We start from the raw sequence: 26,031 nt of genomic DNA on the forward strand, positions 1-26,031 counted from the left end.
GTAAACATACTCCTTCACAGCCTCTAGAGTCTGTGAAGGAGTATGTTTACCTAGGTCAATTACTCACCGAAAATCCTGATCATAAGTAGGAAATTTACAGAAGAATAAAAATGGATTGGAGGGCATTCAGCAGACATTGTCAGATCCTGACTGGAAGCTTACCATTATCATTAAAAAGAAAGGTGTACAATCAATGCATTCTACCTGTGCTGACATATGGGGCAGAAACTTGGAGACTGTCAAAGAAGCTTGGAAACAAGTTAAGGACCGCGCAAAGAGCGATGGAATAAAGAATGTTAGGCATAACATTAAGAGACAGGAAGAGAGCAGTGTGGATCAGTGAGCAAACAGGGACAGCCCATATTCTAATTGACATTAAGAGAAAGAAATGGAGCTGGACAGGTCATGTAATGCGTACGTTAGATAACCAGTGGACTGTTAGGGTTACAGAATTGGTTCCAAGAGAAGGGAAGCACAGTCGAGGATGGCAGAAGACTAGGTGGGGTGATGAAATCAAAAATTCACAGGCGCTAGCTGGAATCAGTTGGCACAGGACAGGGGGTAATTGGAGATCGCAGGTAGAGGCCTTCGTCCTGCAGTGGACATAAAATAGGCTGATGATGATAATGATGGTCTTGAGGGCCTTTGTCAGATTAATGAATACAGATTCCATAATTAGACCTCTGTCAACAGCTTGCTTGATATCTTCAGCTAAAGTAATAAGTGCCAGTTTGATTGAATATCCTTGGCGAAATCTTAATTGCTGAGTAGACGAAAGGTTAAATTTTTTTAAGTAGTGTAATAATAGAGTGCGGAATAGCTTTTCAATCACTTTACCAAAAGAAACGGAAAGATACAAACTGGCCTGTGATTCCTTACTGAAGTCTGATCACCTTTCTTGAAAACAGGAACTATTCTACCAGCTTTAAGACAGCTCGAAAACACCCCTGCAGAGAATAGTTTGTTAATGATTAGTGCCAAAACTGACAATATTTCATCCAAAATTAGTTTTACTTTACAAGGACCAATGTAGTCTAAGCCAGCACTTGTAGTCTTCAAAAATGTAATGTCGTAATAAATTTCATCTGCATTCGTTGAATGCAGATAAAAGGAAGGATTACACCGAGGTAAAGAACACACCGGTTGCTGCATATCCATAGAGTCGCAAAATGCTCACAGATCCTGTTAGAATGGCTAACAGGATCAGTATACATTTTGTCACTTTGCTTTATTTTTATTTTGGTCTCTGAGCAATCGTTTTTGTTCACAAACTCTTTAATAATTTTCCAGCAGCACGTCTGTGGCTTGTGTTTTTTGCAATAGGATCCTGGTAATAATTGCATTTAACACGCCTTAATAAAGAACATAACATTGCAAGAATATTTCTGAAATGGGACTTTAGTGCGAGGTTAAAAGGCTGTGACTTTAATTTCTTATGAAGGTTATTCTTTTCATTAATGGACATTAACAGTGAGTTACTAATCAATGGATTTCTGGGTGAAGAAAACCACTTCATCACAGTAGTGTAAATGGTGCAGTTTTCTATACATGTGGCTATCGTTTCTGAAAAAGACACAAAAGCCTTTTCTGTGCGATCCTCCTTAATCACTGATGTCCAGCCTACTGCACAAATTAACTGCACAAATTTGACTGAGTCAAACTGCTGCTTTGTCAATGTGTTATTACTCTTCATATTTTTAGAGCCCAAGGTAAAAAAAAATAGGATTATGGTCTGTAATGCAATGATCTACCACTCCTCCAATGTGATCACACGAAACGTTGGAGATATAATCTATTAGTGTACTGGAACCTCGTAAACCATTCCTAGCTGGAACTGAAATGTGCGAAGAAAAGCCATAGCTGTAAAAACAGTACATGTACTCTAAACATGATGCACTTTCAGGACTGACAGCGTTAAAGTCACCACATATAACATTGGCTTATTTTCTATTACCAAGTTATTAAAAATGTTGCTTAATCGACTGCAAAATTCTGGATATGAAGGTGAAGGTGACCGATAAATGGAAGCTACGATGGTGTCACGACTGTTAACTGGCATAACACTATGGTTAAATTCAAGCCAAATGGATTCACAGGGAATATTGTTAAATGTGATATCAAGACGACACATGTGTGCTAAGGACGAGTTTACAAGTATGACACTTTCACTACCACGACACAATTTGCCATTACGATATTCATAATAATGACCTGGCAAGCCATACAAGTTTCCTTCATTACCAGATACTAACCATGTTTCGGAGAAACATGTGATAGAGAATGAATGGTCAAATAAAGAAAGGAACGCAACAAAATCACCATGGTGCTTTCTAAGACTTCGGATATTTAGGAGCAGAAGCGATAATGCGGGTGACATTTTGTGTAACAATTCTGTCGTTTTAATGAGAAGAAAGGGGGTTAACCGAGGGACCCAATTTTTGTTAGTCATATCATAAGAAGCCAACAAACACTGACACCAAGGACAACATAGAGGAAATTACTTGTGCTTATTCTTACTTGTAATTCTGTCGCTTAGCGACACGAGTACACAGCCATAATGATTTAAGGTCGGTTTTTAAAATCCGGAATGACAGCGTATCTAACTGAAAGTACCGAGGTGTTCTCCAGATGCAATTCGAAGCACGCGACTGTCATCGGTCATCCGGGCTTTGATTGTGCAATTATCAGTCCAGAGGCTTCCACTGGTGCGCCCTTTTATTTAGCGCAAGTGCCTGCGCAATAAGGCACTTTCACTCTGGCGTGAGGTGATCGTTCACATACACAGGTTTGGGACCTGTGCTCTGGGCAAACCCCATGTCTGCATTAGACAGCCATGCTTTTCTTACCTTTTCAGTGAATCTAGCTTTCTTGTTTCGCTAACATAATCGCACAATAACGTGGCTTCCACTTTCCGTGGGCACACGGTGTGCGCTGTCTATATTTGTATTGGCGATAATATCTTGATTTTCATGCAGCTTAGTTACTGATAGCTTACTACATTCTTTTTATGCAATGCTAGAAGGCTCCCGATCATGCGCAGCCCCTGTGTCATTGCCAAAAATTTCTAAGCATTCAATTTCTGATATTCTGATATTTTTCGAAAAATTTTCTGATATTCAATACAATATTTTGCTTGATTCGATTCGGAATCTACTACTATTCGGTACTTGCACATCCCTAGTGTGCAGGCATCAGCCTCCTATGTGAAAGCTTTTTTCTGCTGCCCTGTTGGATGACAATGGCGACGACGCTGGCTCTAACGATATGCTGTTGGTAACGTTGTGAGTACAGTTTTGGTTTTGTATGTGGTTCTAATGAGCAGGCAATTTTCAGAGCAATTTGGTTGCAAAAAAACAGGCATGCAATAGAATCAGCTAAATGCTGTAATCATTCATTGTGAGCTGCCATTTCCACTTCAAAGTCTGCCAAAGGGAAGCCAAGAATCTGCATTTTCAGTGGGACATAACACGTTTTCAATGCATTCACCGTCCTCTAGCACCACCAAGACAGACACTGCAGCCATCGGGATTACCAGTCAAGTTTAAATTATCTAACAAGAGCCAATTTCAGGATGAAAGTGACAAAGAAAATGCAACATTATACAGCAAAAATGGCCCAAGTGATCTTCAACAGAAACTTCAGTGAAACAACCTGGGAACAGCACTAGGTCCGTAGGCGACATGTGAAATACTAGAAATAGGCTTTTCCATGCTATCAGGCTGTCCCACACAAGATGGCTGACGTCAGTCACAGCACCATTAAGTCAAAGGCAGGCTTGAAAGCAGCAAAGATGTAGTAGAAAATAGATGGTGGCAAGTATAACGGCATCAGCTTGTGCACTCCTGCTTTATTTCCACTTCTAGAGCGATGTCCACCACCATGTGTGGGTGAAACAAGAGGTGCGAGGAAGTGTACTTGCAAAATTCTGCATGTCCCCTATTCCACAGCTCAAAGTACCCCGCAACCAAACTGACGCATGCAACAAGCCGTAGGTTGTGCTTACCTTGCGTTGAAGGTCAATGTTGCTGATGTTCCCAGCTTCCTTGCGGAGCTCGGCCATCTTCTCGGGAGCCAGGTTCAGGTAGGACTGCAGGTACCGCGGCATCAGACAGAGTCGCAACACCACCACGGCCAGAACCAGCACGATGCGGCTTGCCTCAAATGCCTGGCTGCTCATTCTGCATCAATGACATGTTCAATGAGCAATGGATGTGACATATGAACTCACATTGACTTCTAGGTGTGAAGCAATGCTGCTACAAGTGTGCTTAAATGATAAGCAAGAGCTGCGTAGGATGAGGCTTACATTAATTAATTAATTCGATTTATTTATTAATTCTGCAGGCTCTCGAGTCCGTGGCTTAATTTATGCCCGTTAGGCACATAATGTGTGAAAAGGCCCTGTCTAAGCACACAGTCTCACTTTAAAAATTGCAGTGAGTATCACTCCTGAAAATGACACCAACACATGGGATTATTGCACAAGAAAATTTCCAGGAATAACATGAGCAAGGAGTTATTGCTAGTGACTGCTGAAAAACTTCCACTTCTCTACTCAACAAAGAGATGAATTTAGCCATATCCTGCAAGCTAACAAGCTGCGTAAATTAATTAAATTAGGCCCACACGAGTTTTCTTCCATAATTACGGTGTTTGTGATTTTGTTACGTGTTATACAGGTTGCCAAGCAGTTTTACGCATCAATGTTTAGTGCACAAATTTGGCAGGCTGCACCCTGCTTTCTAGCTCCCTGTTATGCATTCAATGCTTTTGTAGTACTGATCACAATCGTAAATGTCAGACTGTTACTGTCTCATTAAAATCGCTTGTTCTAGTCAAGTCTTCAATAAAAACTTGAATTCAATTTCATGAAGTTAGAAAGAAAGCTGCAACGAATGCCCCAGCCACTTACAGGTTTCCCCTCATGCCTGGAAATGATCTCTCGGTGAAGTACTCGCGGGCAAGAGGCTTCACCCACAGCAGCACCACAAAGAGAGGCGAGACAAAGCTCAGGTGAAGCAGCAGCCTGCAATCAGAAAAAAAGAAAAAAGAAGAGGAAAGGAAAAGAATCCACAGACTGTGATTTCCCTTGTTATGAACTCCTTTGGTGTGACAGCGGCGCGCTGTCACAGCAGCCACTGCCGTCGTCTCAAGCACAACACTGCTTCTTTGTGCACACTAAGGTATTGCTTGTTGTGCCTCTGGAATACATGCAACAGATGCTATCATTCTGACAGCACCTTCGGATGGTCGCCATGACCTTCTGAACCTGAGCTGATCAATTCCAAAGGCACTCTGTGTCTAGGTAACTGAACAGCCAGCTGCTTTTTGGAGCAGTGAGAGGGAAGGAAGCAAAAACTGAGGGGAAGTTCCGGTAACGTGGCCTGCACCGCAGGCTGCATTTAGATGTGCAACATGGCTGTGATGGCGATGTACAAGGATGATAGTCATCGTTGCCATGAACGGAGCATCAGTCACCCCTCGGCAGCGCAACCACTGGAACGGGCCAGGTTGTGTGAATCGAAACCAAGCATATTTCTCGGCTGCTCTAGTAATCAAATATGGTAATCATTTGTTTTGAGGTGCCATTTTTACTCGCCCACCGAAAACAGCTATTTTCGGGAGGAGATAACGTGTCTTCGATGCATTCGCTGTCCCCTAGCACTGTCTCTTACCAAGACAGATGCTGCAGCCATAGTGGATCACTATTTTGGTCAGGCGCATTCATGGTGAACAGTCGAGTTCAAATTATTTGGTGCAAGTTACTTTCAGGATTAAATTAACCAATATGTCGAATTGGCCAGAGTCGAATTAATGGATGTCTACTATACTGATCTTTGGGGCCAGACACCCGGCGCGGTTGCTTAGTGGCTGTGGTGTTGGGCTGCCAAGCACGAGGTCGCGGGATCGAATCCCAGCCATGGCGGCCGTGTTTCGATAGGGGAGAAATGTGAAAACACCTGTGTATTTAGATTTAGTTGTACGTTAAAGAACTCCAGGTGGTCAAAATTTCCGGAGTGCCCACTACGGCATGCATCATAATCACATCGTGGTTTTGGCATGTAAAACCCCATAATTAATTTTTTTCTTGGGGGGGGGGGGGGGGCAGAACTTGCGATAAAAAATAAATTAAGCAAGAAGCTAAGAGTGCACAGTGAGTGGTGGCAAGAAAAATGATAAATGCGATCATAAGAAATAGAAAGAAGGCAGTATGAAATACACAGGTGACACCGGTAGGTGACATTCCAGTTGAGAAAAAAAGTATAGTTAGGCAGATCATGTAATATAAAGAAGATATCGCTATTGTTGCATTTAAGCAAGAGAAGAGGTGCCAAGGAAAATGAATCACTGCCGAGGATAGCACAGAATTTAAGATGCAGTAATGTGATTAGGAAATTAGCACACACAGGGCAGAGTCAGCTAGAGTAAGACAAGGATATCTGCAGGCCTTCACTCAGCTATAGCCTAATGATAATGAACAGGTATATAATGAGCAGGTGGAAGAGCCAAACATAATAAGATCCCCATAGGCTGTCAAAAAAGCAGCTTCTTAGTGCTCTTTTCTTCAAAACTCCGAAAAAAAAAAAAACTATCAAAGCCTCTCTATCAAGCGCTTGTGTCTTACCAATGAACTCAAAGAAAGCTCACTCTTCGGGTAGACCAGCTAATTTGTTGACTGGCTTAAAGATCAGATGAATGTTGGTATGAGCAAATCAATGACCAAACTAACAGATTACTAATTTACAAATGCAGTTTATGTATTCATAAACAGCAATGACCTCATCTAGGCTCAGTGATGCAATAGCTGTGGGCCAACATGAGAGCAACAATTACATATGAAAACTCACATTCAAACAAAAATTATCAAATGAGAACAGCGATTAAGACAAACAGTGGTAAGTACACTTACATGGCACAAACTGGGGAAAAAGAAAGAAGAAAGAGTGAACTGACCGTAGTTTATCAAGTCGATGATCACAAGCTCTTGCACAACCATCAATCAAGCAAACGAATACATTATTGCGCTTGTTTTTGCCTTTTCAAAGGGAAATGAGTCTTCCTGTCCATGGTGGTATATGTCATTTTTTAATGTTGGCACTGACATGCTCTGTTGTGAGCATTCAGCAAAGGTGCAATAGCAGAATTACTCCAGATATGATTAGAAATAGAGTAGATTTCCGTTCATTCGACCATGACAGGACCGATGAAACTGATTCAATTATTCGGTGGGTTGAACTAAACATTATGCAGAAAAGACGCCGAAACACACCGCCGATTCATTAGGCAGTATTTGCCAGAGTCCAACACATCTACGAATCAAATGCGTGCCCACTTTGTGTCCAAAGCAGAAAACTAACGTATAAGTGACACTAAAGCCACTAAATGAAGTATCATAAGTTTAACGCGCACCCGATTATTTAGCAAGAAAAATATACAAGGTGCGAAAATGTGCTGCATAATGGCGGCCCGTGTCCTATAGTTAGCTTCGCCGCACAATTTTCAAAGTCAGCTTTGCCGCAGTACATTCGTGTTATGCAGTAAAACATACAAACACCTCAAAGGCGTGTGAGTGAGTAAAGACTATTTGAAAGCAAGGTATTGACGGATAACCTTGTTGTTAGGCAGCCACGAGCGCCTGAGCTCGGGCGGCTTCTTCAGCTCTCTTGATGACCTTGGCCTGCAGGTCAGAGTCGGAGCTGAGCAACACGGCCTCCCACTGCTTAGTATTCCTTATTTTGTGATTGGTGTGATTTGTGTTTTACGGGAGCCGAGACCCGACCTTTCGCAAGATTGTGTACTGCTGCTCTGGAATCGCTGATGATGTAACGACAATGTGTGGAGGCTATTGCCAGAGTGATTGCTGCCTCTTCCGCTGTTTCAGAGCTTCTGGTGCGGATTGAACCACCAGCGCGTATTTGACCTGAAGAGTCCACCACTGCAAGGGACATACAGTTGCGTTCTATGTATTCTGCTGCGTCGACATAGACTACGTCTTTGCAGGCATGGAATTTCTAATGTAGGGCTCGGCCCTCCTTTCCTTGTGTAATTCGGGGTGCATGTTTTTAGGGAGTGGATTCATTTTGAGATGGCGCCTCTGATCATGAGGAATGTCTACTTTAGTGCTTTGCATCGACTCGTAGTTGATGCCGAGATTCTGGAGGACGTTTCGCCCGGCAGCACCCTGAGCTAGCCTTTCGTATTGAGATATAAGGTGCGCTTCCACAAGTTCCTCGAGGGTGTTGTGCACACCTAGGGCTAGCAATTTAGCGTTGGCCGTTCTTATAGGTAGCCCAAGAGCCTGTTTATAGGCCCTCCGGATAATTCCCTCTATTTTGTCTCTCTCAGCAGCTTTGAGGCAGAGGTATGGGGTATTTGGCTTTGTTTCCGATTGGCACCATGCAAGCAATTTTCGGTCTTAATTTTCCTGAAAGAAAAACGGTGTGTGAGGATCGGGTAAACTGCAATCTGACATTGTCACCTATGGTTATTGCTTGAATATTTTTCTAGGGCAAGTCGAAAATGGGGGGTTTCAATGGGACATGACATGTGTTCAATGCATCCACAGTTCCCTAGGCTCTGTCTACACAGATGATGCCACTAAAGGGGTCGCCATAGGGGTCAGGCGCGTGCATGCTGACTGGTCGAGTTTAAATTGTCCAGTGAAGGCCAATTTTAAGACAGAAATAACAAAAGTTTGGGTCTACAGACATGCAAGGGTGTTGGCCGGGCACTTCGGTCGGGATCGAATTAATTAAAAAAAATCTACATAACCAGAGTCGAATTTTACGGAAGTCTACTGTACTTCCATGCTGTGCCACGAAGCTGAACACTGAACACACCTCCCTAGTCAAGCTGGCCAGCTTACCTGATGAAGTGCTGTCCTTCGCAGTACTTGAAGGCGTCCCAGTGCATGCGTGCATAGCGGAGGCCAGGAAACGTGAAGAAAGCTCCCACAAGGCCACACCAAACAGCTAGGAAGAACTTGAACATCAGTTGAGATGTGGGACCACTGGGAATCAGAAGCAAAGGTGTCTAACACAAAAAATGCAGATAGTGGGAACTCATAGGTCACTAAACCTCTTAAGGGATCTTTATGCCCTCAGGTTCTCATGAGTGATGATCACTTTTGGCTTACGACAAGCCCTCTTCACTACATAGACTGTATACACATACTGTCATCATTGCTTGTGTTAATTTAGACTTCCTGCAATATCTGAATACATATTTCTGTGTTCTAAACATGGTATCAAAACAGGTCACACACCAACCCCTCCAAAACAAGATCCATTATGGTAGTATTCTACTTTAAAATATGAGCCCTTAAGGTGTTAATTATCCTAAATGACATGCACTGGTTGGAAGCAGATGGTTTTAACCTGTTACAGCTGGTTTTCGTGATTTTGCAACACACCTGTTTCAAGCTGATTCTAATGTCAAATGTCCTGCCACCACTTTTAACTTACAAGACAGTGCTCTGCAGACGAATTTTTCAATATGGGATAACACTCCTGAGAAGCTTAAGTGTCTACATTCATTCAGATGCACAAATTGGAGTCATCATCTTTGCGATACCAAATGTTTTACAGGCAGCCGTAAGATGCAAGGCAGTTTTGCTTACCAAGTCAAGGATGTACAATGACAACACATGCAGACATAAAGGCATTTCCCCCTTTATGAATGCATAAGTTCTTATATTCTCTCTTTAAAAAATGTAGTGTAATAAGTCCCGAGTTTTCACCTCCCTTAAAATTTTCACCCTTCGTCATCTCATGCATGTCCCCAATGATGATAAACTGATTTTGCAAATGTGCTTTTTCAATCCTTCAGTGCTTAAGCCTTTGGAACCAGCACTTAAAAACCTAAAGGCAACCTGGCATTGGCGTATCTGCTGACGACTTTCTCACCGAGTATGACTACCTTGTGGCTTATGAGCTGTGAATGATGGGTGCCATTACCATGTGGCATCATAACAAGAATCTATGAAAGAAGGATGACAATGTTAAAGAACAGAATGATGGGAAGCTACTAATGATGCCCGAAACAATGAACACCTTTGATGTCCTGTGCCGTACCACTGGTTTTGGCAATGTTAGTGATAATGCATGCACAAATACCAGAGCACAGTTTAACAAATGTCAAACAGTATTGACAATGTTAACCCAACAATTTGTTAGTATACATGGTTTTATGTATTTCAGAACATTTGCTGAGTGACCTAATCAAACCAAAGGACAAACCAAGGCCACTATTAACTTTTCTCACTAAAAATTTTGAATTACTTAACCCTTTAACTGCAAATTTAACTTTAGAAAAACATACCAAAATTGCCAATTTTTTTTACGTATTCATAATTTTTTCTAAGCAAATGCAATTCTGAAAATATATTATATCATTGATTTCTGTTTAGAATTAGCACAGAAATTAAAAAAGAAAGAACTGCTGTTGCAGGCAGCTTTCCCTCAATGCATGCCGTGGTAATGGGTCAGATCACCACTGGTATGTTGTTTAATCATATGAATTGCAGATGACAAATACTTCACTACCCCACAAATTGCTACTGATGATGTACTACAGTATACTTTGATACAAATATGCATGTGTAGCTTATTATTAATATCACAATAAATATTTGAAGAAGCTACAAGTTAGTCCAAAAACACAGCCTCCAATAAATACACATTTGGGAGTCAGAGTTAGCATCATCTGAACACAAAATGCTCAGGCAAGTAGATAGCGCGAAAAGAAATGTGTTTGCACCTAGAAAACCTTTTGCTGTCTTGCATGCCATAGATAAGGTTGACACTTGACCTGTTTCAGAGCAGCACAGCTGGCTGGCGTTACCCTCATGGTTCTGGCTGCTGGTGCGTCCCCGATACTGACATGACACTTGCCAGTTTTCCGGTTCTCCATTAACCAGCTCATTGTAAGCTGCTTCACAAGCACTCTGTCTGGCGTTCACACATAGCAACTGTAGCAGTAGCATCATTGGCACTGCCCTCAACCGTAAGCAGCGAGTCCAAGGCCAAACAGAACTGCTAATGCTAGTGTGGAATAGCGCCTACTCTAGGTGGGGCACGGACCTAGCAAGAGTAGGGAATAAAAAAAGGCCAGTCACCTCTCGTTTTTTGCTGGCCCCGATTGTTGTGTCCCAGCACTCCACGTAGCAACTGTGCTATCACCAGCAAACTGATAATTCGTTAGTTTCCTCAAACTATTTAATTGTTTCTTTGTTTACTCACTTACTTACTTTTACTTACTTACTTTCTTTACTTACTTACTTTACTTACTTAATTACTTTACTTACTTACTTACTTACTTCACTTACTTTTACTTACTTACTTAATTACTTTACTTACTTACTCTACTCTACTTACTTACTTTACTTACTTACTTATTTATTACAACTGCACGCCAGGGTCACTGCCCCAAGCAGGAGGAGTATAATAAATGCACATGAATTTCATTCGACATAGTTTCTAGCAGTATATATAATTATATACAAGGGGGTACCCAAAAGTAACCATAATTATTTTTAAAAACCTATGTATTTATTTATTTTTTACAAAACAACCTTATCATATTGAAGGTACTCTCCATACACTTAATACATTCGTCCAATCTGCAATTCCATTCATTGAAACATTTTTCAATCTTGTCTGTTTTGATGGTCTAATAGCTCCTCTCTCGATTTTTCCTCACCTCTGCTACATCGTGAAATCACAGCCCTTTCATGTCATTCTTCATCCGAGGAAGCAAAAAAAAGAAACTCGCCTGGAGCGAGGTCTGGTGCCTGTACCCCTTACTCACCTGACCTCACTCTGTTTGGCTGTAGCGTCTATCACACTCCCAAGACAATAGCTCACATACTTTCAGTGTGCCCTCATTATGCAGCCGAACGAAGAACACTTAAGTCTAGTGTTGACTGCTTGGACTCGCGCTCCTTTTTGGAAGAGAAGGTTTTAGGCGCACGGAGAAGAGTTGACTATGCCCAACGGACCCTAAAGTCACTCTTGTGCTTTCTACGTGAGACTGGTTGAGGCGATCGCCTCTAGAACCTGTGAGACGTGCAGACAATGCGAAATGTCTTTACGCGATAACTTTTTGTGCAGACAAGATTACTCTTGCGTGTATTGCGTCTACAGTGTGCATCCGCGTATTGAACAACGTGTATATAGTAGCTCATTGTAACATAACATAATCATCGGCCACCTACCTTTCCTTATATTCCCACTTCCCCTTTCCCCAGTGAGAAGCATTTTAGCTTTGTTTTGATACATACATGTAACATTTGGCGCAGCACTAATAGCACATCGTAATGCAGGCGGTCCAGCTTCTACAACACTGCAGGAAGAGAAGCAAGAGTGAATCTACAGACATTAAATCCAATGGGGCTGCTGCGAGCTGCCACACTGCTGCAAGCTGCCCGAACAAGAGCCATTTGTGGGTCACTGGCCCTCGGATTGAGCATAACGTTTTTCACATAACCCTCTTCTTTAAATGCACAACCACGATGGGCCTGAAGCACGGTTTCGCTTGTTGAGTGCAGATGGCTCCACACCTGTTCGTTGGCGATTGAGCATCACGAAAACCCCCAAATCCATCCCATTTCCAAAAAATAAAATCGAATACAGCCTTCTTCCATCATTTTGATACGACGTAAGACGACTAAACAAACAACGCAAGCTAATTGCACTCGATCAAACTCGATAGCAGAGGTAGCAACAAGGCGATGACGGGGAAAGTTTTCCACACAAATACTCTCGCACCCAGAGCTCCGAACGCTTCCTCAAGCCTACAGCAGGGGGTGCTTACTTTTTTACAAAGTGTCCACTCCTCCAGCCAACAACACAAAGTACTAGATGTTTCGTTATGATCCCTCTCTGTTACTTGAGCCAGCATTACCGCCACTTTCATTCCCTTTCAATAAAACTTGTTGATTTCCCCTGATAGAAGCACAAAATCCCCGATAATTCCTGGTGTTCCCTATTTTTCCAGTTGGTAGACACCCTGTTTTAGAAAAGGCATGCAAAACAAAACACAAAACAAAGAAGCATGACAGGGCACGTGCACCGACACAAATGGATCTTTTATCCCATTCTCTCGTGACTAAGTAGAGAAGCCTAAACTGGGCTGATGAGCATGTTCAATTTCCAGTATAAAAAGAGCAAATTGCCCCAGAACACGCAGAACGTCTCTTCGGTGATATTATTCGTACTACCTAGACTGCACATTGCAAATGATAGCCCACGGGTGAAAACCAAGTGAAGGCTAGCTCACCTTGAACTCAAACCTTGTGTTTGAAGAAACTGGTGCGAACTTTCGTTGAAACTTCTGTATGCTGCCACGAAGAAAACAAAAAAACAACAACCCATAGATTCAGTAGCTGACTTGGACACTGCTAAATTGTAGCAAAGTATTTGTCCAAAATTTGCGGAACAATAGAACATGACCCACATACGGCAAAGTGGTCAGTAAGCAAGCATGATCTTTTGCCTTATACTTGCCAAGTGGCATCCCCAAGTGTGGCCACATATCTTTGAAGCTGTAGAAACTCTACCACATGTTTGCTGCACGTAAAAGGATGACCCTCAACAAGTATGAAGGTGAAGAAACACTTTTAAGATATTTTGATTTGATACTAGAGTTGGTCTCAAAATTCCGGACCTGGCCTGGATCTGGCTTGCGTGTGGCAGTCCCGGTGAACACGTTAACGGAGCAAGCCAGTGTAATCTGATGTCATGGCACATCCATCCCATAGGTACAAAAAGTGAAACTGGTTCATAGGAACAAGTGTTGCAGTAAATATCTAGGACACTCTGGCACTTGCAAGTATTTTTTGTAAGGTTTTGACTTTCATTTACCACAAAAAAGTGAAAATTCAAATAAGTCATACCAGTAATATTTTGATGCCCCCAGCATAGGTGTTACAAAACTATGCATGCAATAATTCAGAAGGATAGTTTGCTGGGTGAGTTGGTATTCCATTCTTAAAGTGAGCAGTGCAAAAATAAGACTTCGTACAAAGGATGATGAACACGGTGCTGTGTTTGTCTTCATTATCTTTGTATCAAGTTTCATTTTCACACTGCTCACCTCAAGAACGCATATAATAAGGGCTGCAGCATCAATTGACTATTAACAAGTGACTATCAGGAAACTAATTCATGCTACAAAACTATGCACACAATAAGGGCTGCAGCCCTTACTAACTATTAACAAATGGATATTAGGAAACTAAAACACACACACACAAAGAAAAAGATGCAATGTAGCAGTTCACTTTTTTATAGGTACGGCCACAGTTATCTCCACATGCTCCAGCCGCAGCATTATCCAGCGGTAGCAAGAATGATGGCAAATCAGTTCCGCGGAATCCCGTAAGGTGGAGGAAGTGTCACAAAAGGAAAAGTTGTCATCCAGCCGAATGTACCATTAAGCTACAAAGGAAACCCATAAGGGTTTCTCAGAAAGAAAGCTTCGCAGATAAAGAATGATGCAAGTAAAAGTATCTAATGCGAATCTGAGGCAACTGTAGCAGCTGGGATGCATGTATTGTTGTGTTGCGCTAGTTTTGTGCAACTGCATAGTCTCAATACATTCTTGACCCACACTACGTAACATCCACCTTCTTTTTACAATATTGGTATGATCGACTATTAATAAATTCAAGTTATAATGCACAGTCCTGTAATCATGTCAAAACGTTTTTCTACGATGTGAAGCTGTGTTAAGCCTAATCAACATGAAAGAGTAGAAAACAGAGGAAGAGCGAGAGACAGTTATGGCCACTCACCGTCACGGAGGCCAAACTCGAGGAATTCTTCGTCAGCAATCAGTGCCACCATGGCAAGGACAAAAAACGTGAACCCTGAGACAAGGCAGAGCGAGCGTTCCCCAATGGGCTCCTCGCCCCGGAAATACAGGGCTGTCAGTGAGAACAGGACCTTGCTGAAGAGGAAACCATGTCAAGGACAGTGCAGCTTGGCAAGGACAGATGAATACAGTGCATGCTTATAACCAGTTGGCAAAGAGAGTACCTGGGCTAGCTGTTAGTTTAGTAAAGTTAGTTAGCATTTATTAATTTATTGTGCATTCATTCATTTTTGTGTTTAACTTACACCCCAAGGTTCAGAGGTAGGGAAGCAAAAAAATTGATAGATTGACTATCGATAGCATCTGCAGTTCTTTTAAACCTTCTATCGATAAGCTGAAAAGGATTACTGATATAGTTAAACTTTTTTGTTTGCGAACGCACCTCTCAAATTGCGCACTGCGTGACCAAGTGATCGTCGAAGCAGACTAGCATCATGTTCCCTATAAAGTCCAAGTGAGATAAGATCCTATCGCAGCGCTGTGCACTTTGGTTTGTGAGTGAAAGTGTGTGATCGTGAGTTGAGGATGTTGGCCTGATGAGCACTGTCTTCCCGCCCGAGCAAGGGGAAAGGGGGAAGGGAGCGAGCTTGCAGTAACGCGATGAAGTGTGCTAGGAGGGAGGGGAGTGGAGGACAGGTGTTCAAGCGTCTCCTTTTCAAGCCCATGGCTGCACATGGCTGTCAGCATCGCTTTAGAGGTAACCTGTCGCATGTGCAAGACTGGGTGAGCCCAGATGGCATGATATCATGTGTGCTGTCTTCCCGTGCTGCATGTTTAGAGCGGCTGTAACCAAACAGTGGCTCTGCAGGTATATGAGTACTCTGTACTATCAGACGTGACGTATGCATTACCAGTCCTGAACCGACTGCCTAGTTTCATGGCCCAACCAGAATGAGATCATCGCATTGCTGTCCGACTGATGCTTGGATTACCTCCTGAGGCACAATTCGTTGCATTACTCACTGAAGCCCATTAGGTACCCCTGAGGCTACAAGCAGACCAGAGAGCTCCGTATCATACCAAGCGTCTGCGCCATGCATCGAATGGCCAATTGCTCCTTGATTGGCTGATTCATCGCCCATTTCCTCATATGAGAAAAATGGCGGCATTACTTATGACCATTACTGGCAGTTCTGAACATGCTGCTTCAGTTACATCTCCGGCTCCAAAGGATATCGGTAAACACGTACCATATAGAATCATGCAAGTGCCATACCCCCAACTTGGCAGCCCAAAAATTTGGAAAAACAAATTCCAAAGGAGAAGCAATTGCGTTCAGTGCCACAATTACGTACATGATCATTGGTGAATTTTCACCCGCTGCGCACTTCTGCGTGCCACTATTAAATGATGAGAGCTGCGCGTTGACCTCTGATGCAATGGTAGATCCGGGGTGAAGCACAATTTTGATCGAAAGGATCAGTCCCCTGTAAGCACTCGCACCTCATCAAGATTGAGAAAAAACGTTCAGCCCTTACACGATTCTATACGGTATTCCCCATTCATCTTACAGTCTCTGAAATACACAAAAAGTCTGATATGCCTGTTTCGACAATATTCTAATTGGCTCGGTTACACATGTTCGAAAGATGTCTAGGTAGTATTCACAGATACATCTGTGAATACTGGTCAAGGCACCTCTGCAGCTTTTTTCTGCCCTTCGACTCAAGTACAATGTATATTTTATATATCACATCCAGCCACGTCAACAACTGTGAAGCTAGCAGCAATTGATGTTGCACTGAAATATGTGCATGAGGAGTTAATTGCATCAAAGGTTGTCATATTTAAGGACTCCCACACTATGCTTAGCAGACTACTATGAAGTCACACTGATTGCCAGTTGTGGGTAACATTATCGACACTGCCAGCAAAATTGCGTCACATGGTGTATCTCTCGTTGACCAGTGGATACCTACGCACATGGGGATCACTGGAAATGAAGAGGCTGTTTGGCTGGCTTCAACTTGTGCTCATAACAACTGTAACTGCCCAGGAATTTTGTGCAAGCTTGATGACACTCGCCTGTTGATCCATCGGCACCTGTTCAAGCAGCACCCAGGCCAGTGTGTGGCAAATGGAATGTTCCCATCCCATGTTTGTGATTGACACATGTCTCGTCGTACAAGAGCACGGACTCATAAACGCACGGACTCTCCCACTAACCTTCTAGCTTCTTCTGGCATTAGGACTCTATCCACAAGGGCAAAACAGGCACGTCTCTAGTTTTTGTACCAACTGCTGCATGACATGTATAAGATAGATGTGTCTAAGTATATCGCATTTTCACAGTCGCGCCCGACTCGTCGTAAGCATAAATACAGATTAACTGAATATTCTTTCAACAATGACTTGTTTGGGCAATCATTTTTTGCACTTACGATATGCGAATGGAATCGGTTAAATCCCGATGTCATGGACGCCGAAACAGTGTCTGCTTTCACTGCAAAGTTAGAACATACATCTAAGCTCTAGTACCATCGCCATTGCCGCGCACTCTCTCTTATTTGAACGCTAGTTCCCTTTTCTTAGATTCCTGAACTTCTACAATGTATTTCCTTTCCTAACATTGGCTGGTGATGACCATTGAAGCGTGTGCCGGTCGTCTTGCTGTAAGAAATTGCTTAAGATATTGCACATAATTATGTTCTTGTAGTATCACTTGCTTGCTTTTTATTCCATTCCCATTTTCGTAACAGATTGCAATCCTTTGCCTGGTCGTTCTTCACTTTTTTATTTGCAATCTTATTTTGTGGTTTTTGCACATTGCGCATGATCGATACGGCGTTGGTTCTCTTTGCTTGGCAAACTGGTTGTAAACCATCCTGGTGGTGGTGCTTCATTTTGTGTGTGCAGCATGCACGTTTTCGATATGTTAATTTGAATTTGTGAGTGACCTTTGCCTTAAATGCTCTTTATAGAAGCTTGCTTTCTTCCCTTTTCTCGAATAATAATTTGAATTTTTTTCCACAATGTACTTCATTGTGCACTGTTAAACTTTATTGTAATATTGATGTTTTTGCTTGAAAAACTGCTTAACCCACATTTATTGCTTTAATGTTACCCTGGTGGATGTGCTTTGGTATTTCCTTGTCGATTCTTTTTGTTGTTGTTGTTTTCTTTTTCTTTTCAAGCATGATTGTCTTTGTAATGCCCACCTGCTATGCTCTCAACTGAGAGTGGCAGTATTGAAAAAAAAAAAAAATAATCTAATCAAACTAAGTGTTGGCTGTGTGAAAGTGTGTGAATGTTTATATCGACAATGACATGTGGGCACTCTGTCATGTACATCTTGTGGTTGCGGCGAGACACTTCAGCACCTGATATTGGAGTGTCCCACTTTCATTGTGCAGCGCACATCACCGGTAAGGGACTATAATTTCTTTAGCCTGCAGTGTACAACACTCAACAAATATTTCTAACCCAGTGGTCATGTGTCTTGACACAATCAAGCCTATCATGCTCTCCTTACTTTTCTATAAGTAGCTTAGGTTCACGTTTGTAGCATACTTTTGTTTTCAGTTTACAAGACCTGTGACATTATTTCTTCAATTTTAACATTCCTTTAGTAGTGTGACCTGCAGTTACCAGCCCTACTATGCATGACTTGTACTGTGTGTGCGCGTTTTGCTTTATTCTTTGAAATTCGTCATCTTGTTCTTTCTTTCCTCTTTCCTCCCTTATTCCTATCTTGCATTTCTATGTTTCTGTCTCCTCCTTCTTTCTGAAGAGTAGGCAGGCAGTGTGCCCCTTCCAGTGGCAGTTACCAGCCTGCTCCTTGCTTGCGCTTTCCTGCAAGTGTATACTATATGTTTTTGAAACAAATAATAATAATTTTTAGAGCCTATGGCTTGAAAATGGAGCCTTGAAGGCTGAGATAGGAACCAACTAGCAAAACAATAAAATGGTGGCACGGCTTGGTCGCGTGATTTTGTTTTGTCTAGCTCCACGACTACAACAGTGGTTTGAACAAGCCTGTCAGTGGTTGTAGAAACGCCACAGTGCAGTCACTTAGCAACATTCTCAAAAAACATGTCTAGAAATGTTTCCCCATGGACAGTGTCTATGACATAGCCCCTATGCAGAGTTTGTTACATTGAATGTTCAAGAGTGGCCCTCAACCCTAGTTTTCAAGGAACTGAAGGAGTGCATTTATTTTCAACCTTCAATCTGTTTGTCTAAATTCAAGGCTCTCTAAGGATTCAAAGCAGGTTACAATTCAAGGCTCTCTAAGGATTCAAAGCAGGTTACAAACCCTGGATAGCTGACCAGCTATAATACTAACAGGGAAACATTGCCATGTTTATGTTGTAGTGTTTACGTGTGGTGTGTCATGCGATTTTACACTATTGATACCATTGATACTACTACGCATAAGAATAGTGCGCTATCGATAGTACCATGGTGGCCCTATCGAATGCTTTCATACTATTGATACTTCGATAATGACTCAACTATGATAGTTTTGCACCGTTAATCAAAGGTCATTATAAAAAAAGTGAGCGTGCATGTCTGAGAAAGCAGTACAACAAAGCAGCACAAACAAAACCACAGCAGAAGACATAGCAACAAATGAGCTAACACATGTACTAGGTGGATTAGACAAGTGAGTTAAATAATTAATTAACCAATCAATCAATAGGGTTTAACGTCCCAGACTAACACTAAGGCTATAGGAGACGCTGTAGTGCAGGGCTCTGGGTTAATTTCAATGGCCTGTTGTTCTCTATACTGCACCAAGACAGTGTGTTATTGCATTCTCCTCACTGGGATGTGGTTACTGTGGCCAGGAATCTAACCCAAGCAGGGAAATACCACAGCCGTAAGACCAGGTAGGACAAAGCATCCAGAAAAACCATTCACAAAGTTGTTGGCAAGAGATGCACCAGCCTCCAAGTCACCTGCCCCATCAGATCATGTTCAATTCCCTCCCAGGACTGATCTCGGCCCTGCTCTACATTCAAGACCAACATGGGTTTCCTGAAGGCAGCAAGGATACACGGCAAAGCCCAGTACCAGCAGACACCACACCAAGCTGAGGTTGATCTCCTCGCGGTCAGAGAAGTAGTAGCGGTATGCCTCGGTGATGGAATAAACCACGACGGCATGCACAGCAAAGTCCATCAGCCACTGGTAGTCGGTGTAGAAGCGGAGCTGAAGTGCCTCGTTGGCGGTGATCGGTGCTGCTTGCAGCACCACAGGAATGCTCTTTGGCACCAGAAACTCCTCGTAGTCCTTGCCGTCATCCAGAGAGCCATTGCGGTTTCTGCGGCGTTTGGCAGCAGAGAGCGCACAATACCATTGACCTTCAGAATGGTTCACACAACCCTTGCAGCAGTGATTTAAAGGGTCTCTGCACTGAACACCGATACAGAGGCATGCACTTTTCCCGGCACGTAATGAAAAATTATTTTCCCCTTACTACTGCTGCGTTATCACTCGAATTTTTGCGAAATAAGAAAAAAATATGTTTAAGGCCTGGATCATTCACTATAACACTTGGCACTGTTAGCTGCCTGGTTTTCACGAAAAACATTCAGACGTGCCCACCCACCAAGTAGTGAAAACCGTCCTCTAAGGCAATGGTTTGTTGTACAGAAAACAATGAAAGCGACTGCGCAACATCATAACCACCATTTTCAAGACACCACTTACAACAAAAAGCCTAAACAAAGGCAACCTGGTGCTTTTTTTTCTTGATAAATGAGATAAATAACAGCACCATTTCTTATGGCGAATTATCTGGAGCACAAAATGCAATCTTCCTGCGAAATATGGGCAAAAACAGCAGTGGTACATGCAAGACAACCTTTTTTCTTTAATAAACCCACGCAGCTTCATGAAAATGTGAGGGCATGACACCATACCGCATCTCATAAAAAAAGAAAGAAAGAAATGTTCCTGTGCCTGTTTTTAGTCCACAACACTACAATACTTCCCAATATTCTACAATGGATCACATCTGTGTTGTTAATAAGTTAATCGAGAAAACCGCAGAGTACAATCAGCCTCTCTATATGGCTTTCACAGATTACGAAAAGGCATTTCATTCAGTAGAGATACCAGGAGGCATTACGCAATCATGGAGTACAGATCGCTTACGTAAGTATCTTGGAAGATATCTACAGAGATTCCACAGCTACCTTAATTCTACACAAGAAAAGCAGGAAGATACCTATGAAGCAAGGCATCAGACAAGGAGACACAATCTCTCCAATGCTATTCACTGCGTGCTTGGAAGAAGTATTCAAGCTATTAAACTGGGAAGGCTTAGGTGTAAGGATTGACGGTGAATATCTCGGCAACCTTCGGTTTGCTGATAAGATTGTTCTATTCAGCAACGCTGCAGACGAGTTACAACAAATGATTGAGGACCTTAACAGGGAGAGTGTAATAGAGGGGTTGAAGATTAATATGCAGAAGACAAAAGATTATGATGAATAGCCGGGCAAGGCAGATTCACGATCACCAGTCAGCCTCTAGAGTCTGTGAAGGAGTATGTTTACCTAGGTCAATTAATCACAGGGAACCCTGATCATGAGAAGGAGATTCATAGAAGAATAAAAATGAGCTGGATCCCATACGGCAGACATTGTCAGCTCCTGACTGGAAGCTTACCATTATCATTGAAAAGGAAGGTGTACAATCAGTGCATTTTACTGGTGCTGACATATGGGGCAGAGACTTGGAGGCTGACAAAGAAGCTTGAGAACAAGTTAAGGACTGCGCAAAGAGCGATGGAATGAAGAATGCTAGGCATAACAATAAGAGACAGAAAGAGAGCAGTTTGGATTAAAGAGCAAACAGGTATAGCCGATATTCTAATTGACATTAAGAGAAAGAAATGGTGCTGGGCAGGTCATGTAATGCACAGGCTAGATAACCGTTGGACCATTAGGGTTACAGAATGGGTACCAAGAAAGGGAAAGCACAGCCGAGGACGGCAGAGGACTAGGTGGGGCGGTGAAATTGGGAAATTCGCGGGCGCTAGTTGGAATCGGTTGGTGCAGGATAGGGGTAATCGGAGATCGCAGAGAGAGGCCTTCGTCCTACAGTGGAAATAAAATAGGCTGATGATGATGATTGCACAAAGTCATTTGTATAAACACTAGTAGATGCTATGATTGGCACAGTCTATATGTATGCCTTATATGTATGTCTATATGTCTTATTTTGTCCTTTTCTGAGGGCTGCAATCTGGTGTGTGTGGTTTATATGCAGGGTAAGCATACATGCTAAAACAAACCTTCACTGCATTCAGTACATGCCTTAAGGTTCCATCAAGGCTCTTTGACTTGGCAATCTTGAAACCTCGATATAAGGAACATGAATATAACAAATTTTTGCATGTAACAAAGTAAATAACAAGATTTTTATCACTGATAGCAACATGTTATGAAAATATACTTATAACAAACATTGAATATAGAAAAGATACTTTAGTGCTGGCCATGACTTCACTATAACAACGTCCGACCGATTGGCTGTACTGCTGCTAGTAGTTTGCCAATAGCTTAGAGGCACAGAAAGAGGATGTTGCCACAAATAGCAAAACTGAAGGAACAACCACAAAGGGGCATTCCTGGTTGGCACTGAATCTCTCAACGTCATCACATTATTAGACATGTAGAGGGAGGCCTGAACCTGCCAGAACATACTTTGAATGACGTCGAACGGCACCAAAGAGAATGGGCCTCGCCAAAACTTCCAGGCCTTTCTATAGTTTCAGACTAACAAACAACTAACCGAACGTGCTATAGATGATATGGCTATGCTCTGTAATAAAATTAAGGATAGACACACGATGCACCATGTGCCCTCATGCCTCTTCATTATGTCCTTTTGTTTTATACAGTGTTTTTGCTACACATCTTGTCTGCATGCACTCCAATGTCGTCAAACATCAAACACTCAGGTATTCTGAGTTTGTAACAACATTAGTTTGCACACGTGTCGATGACAACGTTATTTTTGCAAACTCGTATGCTGTGTGCTAGAAAATATGGCAACTTAAATTGCATTTTTCTTATCGTTTTACAAAGAAAGAAAGGCAAAGAAAAGGGACTGCATACCTCCACTTCTCCCTTTTGTTCTTTCCCTTGAAAGACTTTCCTGAAATTCCAGCGAGGGACTTGAGTTCTTCGTCCGATGGGTGGAGGTACCGTATCAGCCTGCACCACAGTGACATGAAACACTGCATTTGTGACACCCACACAAGTTTCTAGAGAACACAGAACCAGAAAGAGCTGAATTTCTTGGCAGCCTGAGCGTGTGGCCAAGAAAAAAGAAATAGAATTTGCAAACACACCTATACAGCGCATCTTCAGTGCACCTATCAGTTCCAGCTTGCCTGCACAAATTACAGGAAAATCTGCTGTTGCATTCACAAACAGGCTTTGATTCCACTCATTACAGATGAGCAGCGATTCTCAAGCAAGCAGATGATATACTTTAGCAATGCTTCTCAGAAATCCCTTCAATAAGGAGTTGCTTGAAAAAACCCCCACTAATAATCATAGTATTGCCTTTGAAGAGGCACTGAGTGTGCCTGGCAGCTGAAGGTTTATATCAGGAATCCCCAAATAGTCATATTTCATTGCAGTGACAACACGTACTGAGGGGTGGCACTGCCTTAGACATTCTGGAGTCGAAACCATGTCAAGCGGAGGAGCTTTTCAGGCTGCAGAGGGTCAAGCTTTCTATGTGGCATATCCACACCCTTTGTCCAGCGGCTATATGGGCAAAGACTAGAATTATAATGATAACTGATAAGGATTTAAAATTATGAGGCTACACTTGGGTTATGAGAGACACGTCGTAGTGGAGGGCTCCAGATTACATATCTCACCACCTGAGGTTCAAGTATTAAAACCTCAGTACGCACACATTTCTTCACTTCGAAAGTCGTTGAAATGCAGCTGCCATGGCTGGGCACTAATTCCACAAACTTTTGTTCAGCAGCGGAATGCCATGGTGCCTACATTCCGATGTGGTTCACAGGTTAAAATTAACTACTCTGCTTGTCACAGAGGCTCCAGCCACAGCTGCAACCAAGCAGACAGGGACAGAAACTTGCCGAGAAAAAAGTGAGGGACATCATTCTCTGACTGAAGCGATGGTTCACGGGTGTGGTGCATGGGGAGCCCTTTCTTTCATCCTTAATTTACAGCATAACGGAGGAGAACAAAGGAGGGAATGATTATGATATTGAACAGAGAGATCACACAACTACTAAATTATGGTGCAATGTGGCATATTGGTGTACAAATCAAGATAGACTATGCAGGACACTTTCAATTGTTTCATTCAATTTAATGACTGCTCTATGCATTGTAATGTTGTACGCAGAAAGCTTAGGCTTTTAAATAACAATTCTGGACCCCTCAGAAAGAATACGGTAAAGTGGGCGGGAAAAATGTGAATCAATGTAAATATTTGAGCTGGACGAACAATGTGCTGCCTGGTATTATGCGCAGCCACAATTCCTGAGCATCACAGACTCTAGAAATGTCTTCACAAGCCCTTTAGAATCTACTGACTCGCTTGTGGAAGCCGATGTGTATTCAGGCACGGAAGCATATGCTATATATGCATATAAAATGGAAGACGTCACTACATACATTTGCAGCATACAGGCAAAAGTAGCGTGCGAAGTTTACTTGAAAGGCAGACTTGGAAGCACTAGTAACGCAGATGAAGAGGTCACAAGCCTCATGTATTGACCAAGGCACTAGTTGAAAGTTGAAAGGCAATAGCTCGGAATACAATTGGTCTGCACTAAGAAATCGAGTGGCGCTAAAGGGTCAAGGACAGATACGCATGCAGTGCCGTGTATGGTACGCCGCTCTGCGTATACATGCATGTCCTTTCAGCGCTACGCAGTTTCCAAGTTTTATATATGTCTTGAGGCAAGCACCGACGATGCAAAGCCGTGAGTAGCGAACGTTTCTCACCTTTTGCAGATGATCCACCGGGATATTGAATACTGTGGCGACAGCTTTTGCATAACGCTGGCCATTATCATGGTGATCACGATCTGGACGCCGAAGAGAGCCTGAAAACAGATTTTTGTTTTTCTCCCTTTAGTCATGTACTGCAAGCCGGTACAATTAAAGGCAAGAACGAATACACGTAGTGCGACCTTCTCGAGACTCTCCGCGTACGCATTTTCAAGCACTGCTCAAGAGTGACGGAATTACGTGTTTCCAGGGAAGAGACTTTGAATATGATCACACTTTGGAAGTAGTAACTACGTCTCTTACCATGTTTCTTTTCCAAGGAGAAGCAGGCTTTACACGACCATCTTTCGATTAGGCGGGCGATGCCCAACTGGAAGAAATAACGCGAGCTAAATGTCACTACACTTTATTTGCGCGACCTAAGTTTGCACTGTAGCAATGAGGACTTTTCAGGACTCGATCAAATGCAAATTAGATGAATGAAAACTGGGACCGCACTCTAACCCACACGCACGGCAGAATTCCTTCCATCCCCTTTTAGCAGCAGACCGCTTCGGAGAGGTTACCGAGACCGGCTTTAAGAAGGGACAAGATAAAGCTACAAATAAAAGGGTTCTTATTTTCATACAAAAATAGAAACTTATTTAAGCATACGCTTCAGGCAGTCGTGAATTTACCGGCTTTTTATAAAGCGACGTGAAAGCACAAACAAGCCACAATAAGGACGAACTAGTCGAAGATGGTCAAGTAAATAGCCAAAAATTTAGCAGTCGACGCAGGACACACGTAAAACGCACAAGAGTAAGAGTGTGATGTGCTGAAAAAACCGTCACGTTTATTTGTCTGCAGTGTTTGTGTTGTAATTATGAGACGAAGTTAAAGCACCGACGCTGCCTTCGTGTCCGTTGTCGTGACCATCACGTCCAGGCGCGTGCATAAGTTTGTGCGCAGTGCTCGATTTTCATTTCATCATGAGTGGCGCCGGGTCGACGAGGTCGCTTGTTTTGAACTCGTATAAAAGCCTCCACCGTGTGATATTGCAAGTGTTTGAAGGAGACCCGCAGACCATACGGGCAGCGAAGGTTAGAGTGAAAGAAGAATACGTCAAATACCTCCACGAAACTGACTCTGGTAAAATAGAGGAGCTACTGAAGACGGCCAAGGACGTCGAAAAAGTGCTTCAAACGGACGTGATCAG

General features: G+C 42.6%; 1 protein-coding gene across 1 annotated transcript in view; it reads right to left on the reverse strand.

Moving 5' to 3' along the window:
- The window catches only part of emei (transmembrane protein 161-like emei), a 35,900-nt gene extending 10,410 nt beyond the window's left edge, over positions 1–25,490 (reverse strand). The window contains exons 1-9 of the mRNA XM_050178166.3: positions 25,137–25,490; positions 24,828–24,928; positions 22,947–23,045; positions 19,874–20,140; positions 14,795–14,949; positions 13,279–13,339; positions 8,867–9,010; positions 4,913–5,026; positions 4,004–4,178 (exon numbers count right to left, since the gene is read on the reverse strand). Of these exons, the coding sequence (XP_050034123.1) occupies positions 4,004–4,178; positions 4,913–5,026; positions 8,867–9,010; positions 13,279–13,339; positions 14,795–14,949; positions 19,874–20,140; positions 22,947–23,045; positions 24,828–24,928; positions 25,137–25,139 (1,119 nt within the window). The 5' untranslated portion in view covers positions 25,140–25,490. The remainder of the gene's footprint in view (positions 1–4,003; positions 4,179–4,912; positions 5,027–8,866; positions 9,011–13,278; positions 13,340–14,794; positions 14,950–19,873; positions 20,141–22,946; positions 23,046–24,827; positions 24,929–25,136) is intronic.
- Between the last annotated feature and the right edge of the window lie 541 nt (positions 25,491–26,031).

This window comes from Dermacentor andersoni, chromosome 5 (assembly GCF_023375885.2).
Source record: "Dermacentor andersoni chromosome 5, qqDerAnde1_hic_scaffold, whole genome shotgun sequence".
Lineage (NCBI taxonomy): Eukaryota > Metazoa > Arthropoda > Arachnida > Ixodida > Ixodidae > Dermacentor > Dermacentor andersoni.